Source organism: Vulpes vulpes, chromosome 12, assembly GCF_048418805.1.
Source record: "Vulpes vulpes isolate BD-2025 chromosome 12, VulVul3, whole genome shotgun sequence".
NCBI classification, from domain to species: Eukaryota; Metazoa; Chordata; class Mammalia; order Carnivora; family Canidae; genus Vulpes; species Vulpes vulpes.
Genome location: NC_132791.1, coordinates 156520779 through 156535446, shown reverse-complemented (window position 1 = coordinate 156535446; position 14668 = coordinate 156520779). Strand labels below are relative to the sequence as shown.

General features: G+C 42.0%; 1 protein-coding gene across 2 annotated transcripts in view; it reads right to left on the bottom strand.

The window, feature by feature from the left end:
• The window catches only part of YIPF1 (Yip1 domain family member 1), a 36026-nt gene that overhangs the window by 12803 nt on the left and 8555 nt on the right, over positions 1–14668 (bottom strand). For both annotated transcript variants that reach the window (XM_026007041.2, XM_026007040.2), the window contains 5 exons: positions 13889–13969; positions 13556–13643; positions 7756–7872; positions 4284–4450; positions 3743–3925 (listed from right to left, as the gene is read on the bottom strand). In XM_026007041.2, the coding sequence (XP_025862826.1) occupies positions 3743–3925; positions 4284–4450; positions 7756–7872; positions 13556–13643; positions 13889–13969 (636 nt within the window). The remainder of the gene's footprint in view (positions 1–3742; positions 3926–4283; positions 4451–7755; positions 7873–13555; positions 13644–13888; positions 13970–14668) is intronic.

Genomic DNA, 14668 nt, shown 5'->3' with positions numbered 1-14668 from the left:
ATGTAGACAACCACTACCTCATGAACTAACTACAACAGATTGCTGCTAAATCAGCTGGCTCTAGGTAAAGACCTTCAAAAGAAAGTGCCAGGCAGCCTTTACCTCATAATTCTTCAGGTTGGAAATGAAAGGTCTGGTAAGGGCTTCCACTCACAACTACAGTTTTACTGCCAAAAATCAGTAAGAGGTGAAGGGGTGGGGGGGACCAAGGGGGATCTTCCGAACTGTCTCAAGGTCAGAGAATCCTGACTTTCGCCCAGGAAAAGACCTGGAGTGTACAAAGTAAGGGGAATCCCTGAATACATCAGGGGTTTACCTCACACTTGTGATTCCCCCTTGGAGTCAGGGCAAGAGCAAAGTAAAAGTACAAAAAGCCAAAACAAGAAGCATTTCAGCAGCTCCGCTCTCTATCAGCCAGAAGGGGGCACCAAGATGACACATGGTAGCTTTCCCCAACACAATCCTATTTCGCAGGAACTCTTCAACATCCTTGTCCAAGTTTCTAGCTGCAGAGACCCCCTAGCTTGTCACATTCCCAGAGCAATCCTATTAGCTCTAAAAGCCTTCTTCCCAAGGCTCCTTCTGGCACCTGCTTTCTGAGGCGGGGAAAGAGTAGTTCCTGACATAAAGGGGTGGTGGCCAGGGGCCATGCTGCCAGTGTTGGGCCCCTCCAGTTATCTTGATGGTGCACAGAGCCACAAAGCCCCCCTGATGCGGGAACCATGCCTTTCTTGCAGGCTCCTGGAGGAGACCCTCATCTAATGCAATGCACCAAGAGGCTAGGCTTTCGTAAACTTGGTTCTGCTAGTAACTCACACTGTAGCTTTGGACAAGTCACTCCAACCCTCTGAGCCTTGGTTTTCTAATGTGTAAAACGAAAGGATTGGGAAAAATTCTAAGGGCAAACTATAGTCCTGCGACTCACTAGTTCATTAATTCCACAAATACATAGTAACAACCACAGTTATCATTTGGGGAGTGCCTACTGTGCACCAGGCACATACCTGATCATTAATCTACTCAATAATCTCATATAGGCAAATTTTATCCCCATTTTAGAGATGACCAAATAGAGGCTCAAAGAGATAGAGATGTTCCTAAGGCTATACAACCCTGTATCTGAGCTACAGTTTCAACCCAGCTGTGTCCGGCTCCAAAGGCTATCTTCTTGTCCTGTGCAGAGTGGCCTGCAATTTGGTACTTATCCTATGCCCAGTCTAGACCTAGGCACAGTGAGGCCTCAGGATGAATGATCAGGCTTTCTAGGAGTAGGGCTGGAGTGTTACCTGGCACAGAGTTAGGGCACAGGACTGTTACTAACCACCACAAACACAGGCTTGCACATCTCAAACATGCCAGCCAAGAAACACACCCTCTGGTGCATACTTAGTCATCCCCCACCCCCGGAGTGTCCTGCTACCAACTTAGAGCACAGCCGTGAGCACCGAGGGGCCCTCGGCAGGTAGAGGGCTGGCGTACGCTTCAGTACAATGAGGCAAAAACAGCAATCTATGCTCCCCAGGGCTGCTCACTGCCGGTGAGGAGCTGGTGCCTCTCCCCTAACAATTCTTCTCCATGTCCTTCCAATAAAAATAATGTCTTGCATTTGTACAGCTCGTGTTGTTCATGTTGACATAACATTCAATCCTTATGAAAATAAAGATGTTCCTGCAGTTCCGCTTTCCAAGCAAGGAGGGTAGCGTCCAGAGAGAGGAAATAGCCAGGGCAGAGGTGAGGGAACTGGGTCCGGACCCCATCTGCTCACTTCTGCTTCAGCCTCTTGCACTGACATCTCCAGAAGAGAACAGAGGAGGCTACCTCAGTGTGGAGAACAAAACCCCAGACACAGAGGGCCCCTGGCTAAACACCTGATCATAGAATACTCCCCTCCTCCTCTGCCTGCCTGCCAGGAAGGGGCCCCACACACCCTATCACTGGGGCACTCAGGAGGAACAAGCAGCAGAATAGCCATGGCAGCTTCAGATGACACAGGGCTCTTTTAGTAACGTCTTTACATCTAAAGAACCTTTCACAGTATATGAAGGGCTCTCACAGACATCTCACTGAGTCTCACAAAAGCCCAGATAATAGGAATCTCTGTGACAGAGGAGGAAGCCAAGTTTCTGAGAATGAGGGCACTCGCCTAGGTTCACAGTGGTAAGCCCATTCCCGTGCTCTTTCTACTTCACCATCATGCTCTCCTCCAGCAAATTCCTGGCAGCAAGATGGGCAGGTAAATCCCAATGTCAGTGTCATTTACTCCAAAAGGGAGTAACAAGCATAGGGGATAAAAGATCCTGCCACATGTACCAAATGAAATCAGTTTTTAATAATAATATTACCACCACCACCTCCCTCTCCAAAGTCTGATGTACTACGCTCCTCTCTATCATTTACAGAACTGAACAAAGCAGCACTTCTTCTGCCTCCTTCTCTCCATCAACTCCTCAACTAGGTATATACAGAAAAAAAATTTAAATGAGACATGGGGACATAGCAGTGAGAGGGCAACGGTGAGAAAGGACATTTTTCCTCAACAGACAGAAAGGTCAAGAAGGGTCGCGGCAGCATTACAAGGGATCAGCCCAGGAGCGCCAAGTACCAGAAATTAACAGTGTCACTCTGCCATGAGTCAAACCAACAGTCCTTAAGAGGTCTCAAAAATTTAAAGCTCAGACACATGGAAGGTGTATGTAAACCAGTTCTGTGTTTCAGAACTTGGCACTTTTTATGAGACTTATTCAATGATCAAGTATCAGGATCTTATGAATGATCCAGGGTATCTACACAAAAATATTAGAGATCAAATGGTGCCAAAGTAATATTTACTTCCACAACTGTCCAACCTGACCAAGGGCCTGGACAAGCGTAATGTGGATATCTTCCCACAGGCATGTCCTTTCCTTCATTGGTGACCTTAACATTCTTAGACTAGGAGTTCTTTAAAAACCTGTGTCAGGCCTTGTTGAGGCCATGGACAGCAATTTTTGTGTATAACGTGCACAGAAGATATAAAATCATGTCTCCTTAGGATCAAGAAAGGATTCTATTTTATTGGCATTGATGGGACAAGTTCTATATTAAATGTTTTACGTGTATCATTTCATTTTATCCTCAGAACAACCCCATGTGGCGGTTACAGATTAGGCATATTATGTCCATGTTACAGATTAAGACGTTCAGATTCAGAGAAGTTAGGTACCATGGCCGAGCTCACACAGCCAGTGAGTGACAGAGCTGGTCTCCCATCTGGCCCTATCTGACTCAAAAAAACATACTCCCCCTAAAAAGACATCCTAATACATGAATTCGAAAACTCTTCTAAATGTTATTCACCTTAAAAGTCTCTCCCCTTTTCTAATTTGACTTCATCTTCATGCTTTCCACCTATGGAACTTTAAATTTCAAAACTCTAGGTATGTGCAGAAAATCATCAAAGACATCCAAAGGCAAAACTCTCCCCCATCTCCACACTCCAACCTATTATATAGGCACTCATCCGGCTCTACTCTACTCTGAATCTGGCCAGACTCTGAATCTTAACCAAATTTCAGATACTGGGTAAAGCCAGAGATAACCACCAAATTCTCTTAAATTGATCACTTCTCACTTAGGACAGTCTATTTAAAACAGTATTGATTTTATGGGGCCAATTTTAAAAGAATCATTGTGAATAACAGCTTGAGGTCTTTCAGCATTTGTAGCTAAAGCACACAGGAAGATCACAGGAATGAGACCATACCAAGCAGCCCACAGAGAGCAGTGTGTGAAGCAACACAATTGTCACAATTGTGGCCAATGCGATGCGCCGGTTATCCTCACGAACAGCTGGCCAAAAAGTCATTGCCAAGACAGAGCCTGAGATACCCAGAGCAATCATGACTAGAATCCAACGAACAGCCTTCTGGGGGATAACCCACAGTACCTGAAAGAAAAGGAGGAGAGAAGGACTTTTTTGGAGGTGTTTGAGAGAGAGGCGTTTGTTCATTCCAGGTACCTGTGTTTAATAAAGCCCCCTGAGCCAATCAGCTGGGTGCCCTCTGCCACTCTGGTTTCTTAGTACAGCCTGGAGAAACACCCCAGCAGGCAGACTGAGGTGAATGCTTTCGGAACCAAGGACTTGAGGTCCAGCAAAGGCACTTGGCTCCCTATCCCCATTCCTACGGAACTTCTAAATTCAAAGGGCATTTTTCAGGTTCTCATCAGCGTTAGGCTGGAAATGAAGACACCGGTTGAATTTTCGACAAGCCCAGGGTGTCACTCAGAATGAGTGTGGTACTTACAGCTGTGGGGATATAAATGAAGAGCGAATATCCATAGACACACACAATCTCCAAAAACGAATAGGAAACGATGTTCATAACTTTGCTGTTTCTCCACATGAGGAAACCCCAGAGTGCAAGAGGAACCAGCCAGGCATAGGCATAGATGATGGTGGCTGCTATGGACACTAAGGATGACAGGACACAAGTGGTAATCCCCCATGTAATCATGCCTTTAATTACTACCAGAGCACTTCTAACACCTTCCCTGACTTATTTCTCAGCATGTCCACCTGCTTCATTGGATCATGGCATCGTGTCTTACTGGTCCTATTCCCTATACCTGGCACTCGAGGGTGGTGTTGAATTGGGGGATCTTCAGCATTGTCTTTGTGGTGATGACCAGGGTCTCTCATATGGTTTTTATAATTTGTTTAATAACTAACAATTAATAGTATTTAACAACTGTATCAAGCATCTGAAAGACTTCAGAGGCCCTCACTATAAGTGTTTATACATTGCAATCATTTCGATCAAATGAAAGCCAACTATCCCTCTAGAAGAACACACCCTCTTTCCTCATATAACAAGAGCTGATGCTGATTTCTTGAGCAAATTTTTTTAAAGATTTTATTTATTCATGAGAGACACACAGAGAGGCAGAGGGAGAAGCAGGCTCCCCACAGGGAGCCAGATGCTGGACTCGACCCCAAGACCCTGGGATCACACCCTGAGCCGAAGGCAGATGCTCAACCACTGAGCCACCCAGGTGCCCCTTCTTGAGCAAATTATTAAAATACCCTGGGCACAGATTAACTGACTCCGTATGCTATTTAGAATGCCTTCTGTCCCTGAAATACGGGGTTTCAGTTCATTCATGAATTGCTCAAAATATTCTTTACTTTCACTTTCTTCATTAAGTAATTCGTGTCTGTGCTGGAAATGCTATGCAGCGGCTCCTCACAATGGCAATGCTCAGTATTTTACTGTCCCTTCCTCCTCCTCCTCCAGTAGCACCATGCTCCAGAGGATTTCCTTTCCTTCTTTTGGAGTGGAGGACCAGTAAGTGTGGCTAAGCCCGTGGAACCAGCCCTTCCTACAGGAAAATCAGTAGGTAATGCACTTAATGCTCTTGGCAAGCACAAAGGCACCCCAAGCATTGTAAGTCAGACTCTGGTTAAGACATATGATTGGCTAAAACATTTTTAGCTCCCAGAGGAGTTTTTTTCACACAAGGAACTACCTCATTAACCAAATGTAATTCTGCTGATATACTGTCCGCCCCCCCTTTTTTAAATAACTACAGAAAGGGGAAGAAAATGACCTCTACGCCGACAGCCATCCACTAGGTGTCAGGCATTACACCGAGTGCTTTACTGAGGGGCAACACTGTATAATAGTCAAAGCACAGACTGCACATGCAGACTCCATGTGCCACTTATAGTTAAGGAATCCTGGGTGGTGAATTACTTAACTTTCCTGCCTTAGTTTCCTCCTCTATATAATGGGAATAATCATGGTATACTACCTTATAAGATTAGTAGGAGAATCAAATGAGTTAAAACAAATATACTAAGAACATTGATAAATAACAAATGTTCAATCAAGAATTCACTTTTTATATTATTAACCAATATGTAAATACATTATTTCACATCATATACATCTTCATTTTAGAGATAAAGAAACAGGATTAGAGAAGCTAAGTGGTTTGGTCAAGGTCAAATAATTAACAAGCGGTGGAAGCAGGATCTGAGTTTGTATGTGGATGTATACTCTTTACATAAAATGGAAAAAAGTTTAGGGGTGCCTTGTTGGCTCAGTCGGTTGGGCATCTGACTCTTGGTTTCAGTTCAGGTTGTGATCTCATGGGTCATGGGATCGAGCCTCATGTCGGGCTCTGCGCTCAGCAGGAAGTCTGCTTGAAGATTCTCTCCCTCTGCTCCCTTACCCTCTCATAAATAAATAAATCTTTTAAAAAATGGAAATATGCTTATTGATAGAGTCAATGACTATCTTACTGGTACATTCATATCATGACTCCCTTATATCATCAGCTAGCCAAGGAGGAAAAGAAAAGATACCCCCCTCCCCGCCGAGCTTCCAGACCTTCAGACAGGGTCATTGACTCCTTCTCTGTCAATATACCTACATATACATCTGATACAGAAATTAATAAATACCATTTACATCAACATTCATTTACCTGTCTTTCTTTACATAACCATTGAACAACTTGAAGGCAGGGTCTATAGCTCATGAATAACATTTATTGAGTTAAACTCAAACCAGAGTCATTTGACAAATGAGGCTGTAACTAAATCCAGGTCTGACTCCATGAGAATGGGCATGGAGGATAGAAGGAAGGGTACATGGAGACACATACACACACATGCAGGTAACTATATATCTCCCTATACACACATATATGTGCATGTGTATGAACTCTTTTTTGTATAAGGCATCATTCCAACCTCTTTACACACATCAACTCTTTATTCTCACAACAGCTCAATAATATAGGTATGATTATTTATTTCACTGATAAGGAATCTGGGGCCAAGAGAGATGAAATCATTTGGCCAACAAGTAGAAGCTAATAAGTGATGGACCTGGAACTTGAAGCCAGTGAGCTGGTTCCAGAGACTATGCTCTTGGACCTTCTCTCCACAGTCTCTCAATAGGACAGCAGGTAGTCAGGAGGGGTAGGGGGAGGGAAAGAGAAAACTGAGGAAGTGGCCCACATCAATCTCCTACAAAGCCAAAATTCCTCATTTTGGGGTGGCTGTCATCTGCAAGTCCCTAAAAAAGCTGTTGGTTTGTATAATTATCCAATACTGCCACAAGACAGGAAGTTTTAAAACAATGTCATCCACAAGCCCATCATTAGGACAAACTCATTTCTATATTCTCCCTTCCAGACCCTGACCATTTATAGACTTCTCTTTAACAAAGTTGCTAACAGCACAGGCATAATTGTGGATGATCAGTTTTCCATATTGTTCTAAGTGCTTCATAATTAGTGGCTACAGACCCAGCTAGTTGAGTCACCGTGACTTAAATAACAATGCCCCTCTTGTTTCCAACATCTGGATAATACAAATAATGCTACAATGGAGACTTTCATGCACACTGCTTTTTACTTACTTTGCACATTTTTCTTTGGATAAATTCCAATTGCTATTTGGCCTTGCCTTACAGCCTTCTGAAAGATATGTGGATTCACAGTACTGGGCATGTACTCAATGCTACTGAATTATATAAAAGAGTTAAAACAGCAAATTTTATGGTATGTGTATTTTGCCACAATAAAAAAAAAGATTATGCAGATTTATATAAATGGGTGGTAATTCTGAGATGGTAAGTATGTTTGAATCCTTAAATACAAAAAGCAGGGGCTGAAGCACCTAGAGACACAGGCCCAGGAGCTCAGTAAAAGGCACTCATGGTTAGAAATTGAAAGCATTCCAAATGAGTCAAGCTATTCACCAACCTTTTCGGAATTCGGGCACATAATGGTATGTCTTCTCTCCCAGATGGATTAAGAAGTTGGAAAGATTCCCACTAATTGCTATGGCAAAGACCAGTGTGGCACATATCCAAAAGGGGCCTGCAGAGAAAACCAGAAAATTCAGTCAAGAAAATGAAGCACCAGCTTATAGACTCTTAGAGAATAATTTCTTATCTCCCTTGCCCTATTCATGTAAGCAAGGGAAAATGAATTTTCGATGCAATCAATACTCATTTAATGGGAATTTCCTTTTTTAAAAGGTCAAACACACAACTCAGCAATTAGGTGCATTGAAGATGGGGAAGACTGAATGAAAAGGCCAAAACACCTTCTACAATTAGGTGAATAAAGACACTAATTTGTTTATAGCTTCTTTTATTAGAGGATCATCCAAAAGATCATGAACATTTTGTGAAATCTGCACCACCAGGATACAGCAAGCAAAGGTTACTTCCCTTATCTAAGTGCCAAATGGTAATTAATGCCAGAGAAAAAGAAATCAGGCAGGTCCTTTTGCAGTCTAAATGAAAGAGCAGGGCAAGCAAAGCACTTTAGGGAAGAGTTAGTTTAATCTACTGGATCATCATGGTTGTGTGTGTGCATGCAATGTGTGCTTAAGGCTTTTTTTTTTTAATGAAAAAGTAATACAGGCACATAGCTCAATGTTCAAAAGGCACGAAAGGGAATACAGAGAAAAATAAACATTCCTCTTTCTCTATTCCCTGGCTCTATGCATTTCTTCACCCCAGAGCTCGCCACCATCCCCAGTTTCTGGTGAATCCTGCCAGGGATTTCTATATACCTATAAACAATTGCATATTTTGTGTGTGTTTATACAAATGATAACATACACACATCTTCTTTACTATTTTCACTTTAATATATCTTTTTTAATTTTTATTTTTTTTAAGATTTTATTTATTTTTTCATGAGAGACAGAGAGGCAGAGACAGGCAGAGACACAGGCAGAGGGAGAAGCAGGCCCCATGCAGGGAGCCCGTCAGAGGACTCGATCTGGGAATGCCAGCAGCACACCCTGGGCCAAAGGCAGGCGCTAAACCGCTGAGCCACCCAGGGATCCCCTACTTTAATATATCTTAGTGATTCTACTATAGCTATTCATAAAAATCAACTTATTCTTTTTTTTAGTGGTTATCAAATATCCCACTGAGTTAGCAAACCGTGCTCTGCAAATCCCTTTCACTATTTTTACTTATTTCATGAATGCCACCCTTGTTTCTCCCTACCTAGGAAAAGTACTACATAGAACAAATAGAATTTTTCAATTGAGAGATTTCTTTTTTTTTTTTTCAATTGAGAGATTTCTAATGAATCTTATGAATTTTTCAACTTCACCAATATTTCACAACACCTTTGGGAATAACTACAGAAAGCTCGACATGTCACAAAACTCAGAAAATTACTGTGTCATGGGACATGCCTGGCAGAAATGGGTCAGCACTTCTCAAAGACAGGCTGGTTCCTGAAGGAAGGGAAAAGGAGCACAAGGATTTGACTGGGATGCTCCACAGAGTCACCAGCAGCAGCTTTCAATAAATTGGTGCTGACTCACTAGCCCACAACCTCTCTGGTACCAGACTAAATCTTGTTCACTGTATTATTCTGAGTACCAACCATACAAAAACTGTAGCAAACAAACCCAGACCAAAAAACCTCCTACAGTTTGACAATTAAAAAATCTCCCAAAGCTCTGCTGAACAAATGAACAAAACTGACCATGTGTTGTCAGTGGGCTGGGACCATCCAAGCATATGACAAGTGGCCAAAGTATTACAGTTCCTATAACTAAAAAGCAGAGAATGTCATATCCTATTGACCACTACTTGCAAGAACCCACTATCCTCTAGACCCTGGGCCAGGTGCTGGGGACACCATGATGCACAACAGATACAGTCGCTGTGTCCTGTGCCTGCCAGCACACAGGAAGGTCAAATTCCAGAGACACACAACACACAACACAACGCTCTTCTCAGGGTCTGCCAGGTTGCTTTATATGCCTTTTCTCTTCCTACTTTCTGCCAAATTCCTACTTATATTATGGAATGGGGTGGCAAGGAGCCTTAATTTAGTCTGCAATATGCATTTTTATATTACAAAATATTTCTAGGGCAGCCCCGGTGGCTCAGCGGTTTAGCACCACCGCCTTAAGCCCAGGACGTGATCCTGGAGTCGTGGGATCAAGTCCCACATCGGGCTCCTTGCATGGAGCTTGCTTCTCCCTCTGCCTGTGTCTCTGCCTCTCTCTTTCTCTGTATCTAATAAAAATAAATTAAAAAATAAAATATTTCTAACATACAGGAAAGCACAAAGAAGGATGAAACTAACACTGACATACCCATCATGCTACTTTTTCAAATCTTTCTAATGGGGTCATACTACTCATGCATCTTTTTACAACGTACTTTTTTTTCATTCATCTTTGTTCTGAGATCTACCCACATTGATGCTTCGACCTCTCATTCCTTCTTAAAAACTACAGATTCTGTGTGTAAACACACCACAATTCACTTCTCTCTTCTCCTGCTGATGAATATTTGGTGGCTCCTAAATATTTGCTATTACAAGCACTGCTGCTGCAGCGAATAATGTTCTCCTTTATCTTCTTTCATATTGGCGAGTTTCTTGAAGACCATACACATAGGAGTGGAACTGCTAAGTGTCAGGGTACGAGTCTCTTCGAAGGGCTCCCAGTCCTGTACCACTCACATCCCCACCAGGCATACAAAAGTTTCCATTACTGTGCACATTCTTGACAACTCTTGGTATCCATGTTTCTGAAGATCTGATTTAAGAGTATGCCACAAACCCTCAAATGGCTTCACACTCAAGTAAAAGCTGAAGTCCTCATTGTGACCAAGACTCCACACGACTTGCTCCCCGACATCTTCTCTCTGACCTCATCTACTAGGTCCCCTTCTTTCCTTTGGCCCGGTCACGCTAGTCTCTGCTGTTCTCAGAGCACACACTAAGCAAGGTCCTGCCTCAGAGGCTGTGTGCTTGCTGTGCTCACTGCCTCAGATGCCTTCCCCTTAGATATCCACATGGACTGCTGCCACTTCCTTCAGGCCTTTACAGTTAAATTCACCACTTACTTTTTTTTTTAATTTTTAAAAAAGATTTTATCTATTTCTTCATGATAGACATAGAGAGAGAGAAAAAGAGGGGCAGAGACACAGGCAGAGGGATAAGCAGGCTCCATCCCGGGAGCCCGATGCGGTACTCGATCCCGGGACCCCAGGATCACGCCCTGGGCCAAAGGCAGGCGCCAAACCACTGAGCCACCCAGGGATCTCCCCCCCCCCACCTTTTTTTTTTAATTTCAAATCCACCCACCCACCCAAACATTTCCTGTCCTTTAAATTTTTCACGTTGGCATTTGTCACTAGCATATATATTTGACTTAGTTTATTTATTGTTAAACTCAGTAGATTCTAAACTACCTTAAAACAAGGATTTTTGTCTGTTTGTCTCACTGCTGTATCTCCAATGCCTAAAATAGCTGAGTGCTCAGTATTTAATTAATTAAATGAAGACAAGCCAATTTGTACATGTTAGCTAAAATGATGAATATAATATGATATCTTATTTTGTTTTTATTTTCCTGATTATAGGTGGGGCTAAAGCATCTTTTCATATATTTGTTGGCCATTTGGGTTTCCTTTTCTGTGAATTGCTCATTTTCCCCCAGAACTTATCATTGGTTTTATTCTTATAATTGGTAGGAATTCTAAACATATTATTGCTTTTCCTCTCTTGTTGCTAATAAGAATTGCAAATATTATCTCTGGTTTTTTTTTCCCTTTGCTATGGTTTATTTTGTGATGTAGAAAATTTATATTTTATTTTACATGTAGTCAAATTCATTGATCTCTACTTCCAATTCTAGAGATTGGCACTTCTGTCATCTTTTTCCTGACCACCTGCCTCTCTCCCACCTCCCCCTCCAATGCCCAGTTCTCTCTGCTATCAAACACTTTACTTATATAGTATCTCCTTTTTTTTTTAACCATGTCTATAAGCTCATGAAGCTAATAGTGTTGTGGAAAGAAGCAAGCTTTGGGTTCAAATCCTGGCTTTGCCATGAGAGGCAGCAGAGCAGAATGATGAAGAATATAGGTTATGAGCTGAGCTCAGCCACTTACTGGCTATATGATCTTAGTCAAGATACTTAACCTCTCGTGACTCAGTGTCTTCATCCATACAATGAGGATAATAAGAGTACCTACCTTATAATGTTGGGGTTGCTATGAGGATGAAGTGAGTTATTACAGATTCTTCACCAACAATACGGGTACGTAGTAAGCACTGCGTATGTTTGCTGGTGTTGTTTTCATTGTTAATTCTGTGACTATGGGCAAGCTATCCTCTCCAAAATTCCATTTTTTCTTTTATAAGACAAGGCTACCTCAGAGTGTGGGAAATAAAACAGTAACACAGGGCTGAGCTCTTGCTGGTGAGGCACTCAGCAGATGTTAGTTCTCTCCTTTCTCTCTCCCTGGGGGTGGAGACTATGACTTTATCTTTGAATCTTGTCTATAACATAAAATAAGGTGCTCAAAAATTGCTGGCATGCTTACTCTGTGCCAGGCCTCTGCCAGGCACTGACAACACAGATCACTCAGATACACAACCTGTCTCTCAAGATCTCAGAAGAATGAATGAGAGAGCTAGGAAGAGAAACCGCTTTGGCAACATTCAGATAAGAGACATGGGCTATGTGCATTGCTTTGCACACAATGTTCCCTGGTGCTCCAGGCACTGCACCAACATCTTGCTGGAGCTTTGGGTGCCGTCAGAGAGAGAAACTATTCAGAAGGAGCCTCTCCTCAGCCTCCTCCACAGCAGTTCTGCTTTCAGTGGTTCCAGATATTGGACATCCATGCCAGTTGATAAAAAGGTCATGTAACTTAAAATCACCAGGCAAACAGAATAAAGATGGGCTTTATGTAACACTAAACTAGTTCTAGTTCTACCTTTTTAGTTTGATACCTCTCAGCCACGGTTTCCTCACAGGGAAAAATGTCTCGGTGTAAAGACTGAACAGGGTATGCAGTCACTGACACAGTAGATCCTCATGAATTCTTTCTCCTCTTATAATTAACATAGGTACAAAATATGTAACATATTACTCTAATATTATTTAGGATTAAGCATACATATCACTCACTGAGCCTCATGGCTACCTCATTTGAGAAATGGAGATAATAATAGCTACCCAAAAGGTTGCTGCAAGAATTAAATGTGACCACGTATGCAGAGCACCTGCACACAGAAAGCATCTGGAGCTGTTGGATCTCTTCTCCCTTCAAACATGGAAGTCCATGGCTGTTGGAGCCCTTTCTCTCAGGAGTGCTGTATGGACTCTGACTTTTTCTCAGACAGCAGGGAGGTCAAGGATGCCAGTCATGCCCCTACCCTTCCCTCTTACAGACTTCCAGTGCTGCTGGCTGAATCCCAAGGGGAGCCAGCTCATCGGAAGGCAGAGCTTACTTTAATTTTACTTTATTTAACTCATCTCAAGTTTGTAGTGTCATTTGAAGACCTTCAAATGGACATACTCCTTGTAACCACAGCATTTATATAACACAGAATTGTATTTTCCCCAAAGTTTTTTGCAAAGGTTGTTACTGACGTTCAAAAGAGTTGAATAAAATGTTGCATGCCCCTCCAACAGTGCACTTCCCTGACTTTTCAGGCAACCTGCATGCTCACCTGAATTCAACAGGTGCACAGTAAAGAATCAAAACGGTGCTATACATACCATAAAGATCTGGATTGCTGCGGATATACAGTCTCACAAAGTTTTTTCCTGGTATGGGCAAAAGAGACCCTTTTATTCTGTCAAAGACCTAGAAAATAACACAGCAATAAGTCTATTGAAGATTTCTGTAAAGTTTAATAAATTCAAATACTGCAAAATTGAAACTCTGTTATTACAATCTTTATAATGAGAGTATTTTCAAATGCCAATAACCTTTTACTTTTCTAAGACCATAACCAGTATACAAAAGCTTTCATGTTATGTGATTGTTTAACCATTAAAGACACAAGTCTCCATCACATGTGAAAAGAAAGGTGAAACTGGTTTACAAACCTGGTAAGTGTCTACATCAAAGAATGTTTGATAGTATTCAAATGTCCAGAAGGGGGAGCTTTTCTTCTGTCCAGCAAGTAACTGTCAGAGGTAAAATCAAATAAAATGAACACAGAAGCAGTTTTCTTACATCAGCCACGCAGACACTAGGAACTGATCTAATGGAAAATCAAGATGTATTGATTTGGAACTCTTCTGCATTCATCATCCACTTTGCAATAGCCCTGCCCAACAGCCTGATAGAAAACAAGCATCGGTTTTGAAGTCACACCCAAAGGTTTCAATTCCTGGTCTGTCCACCAGGGAGAGACTTGTCAAATCACTAGACTGGATTCTCTAAAAAAGTACAGTGAACAAGACCCACCTCAAAGGATTATAGGAAGGATTAGCTCAGTTATATATAATATGTATCAGGTATATAACATATATATATATATATGCATATATACACACACAAACATGTACATACAGAAGGCAGTCTATCTTTTACTACCCAACCTCCTCAAGATTCTTACTCTATCACCACTGAATTCCTAAAAATCTGATCTACTGATTTATTCTAACATACTTAAAACTTAAGATATACTTCTCTGACAAAACCCCCCCACAAAATTCCAATTTAGAAGGAGCACATATCTATCCCAACAGTACAGCTAAATAGCAGAATGTAAGCCCGTTGCCAGGTACTGTGATTGCCACTTCAGATCTTTCATAAGGATTCATACAGCAAAAGGCACAGATGGCCTATGAGGAGCTCTGCAGGACAAGGGAAGGTGCTAT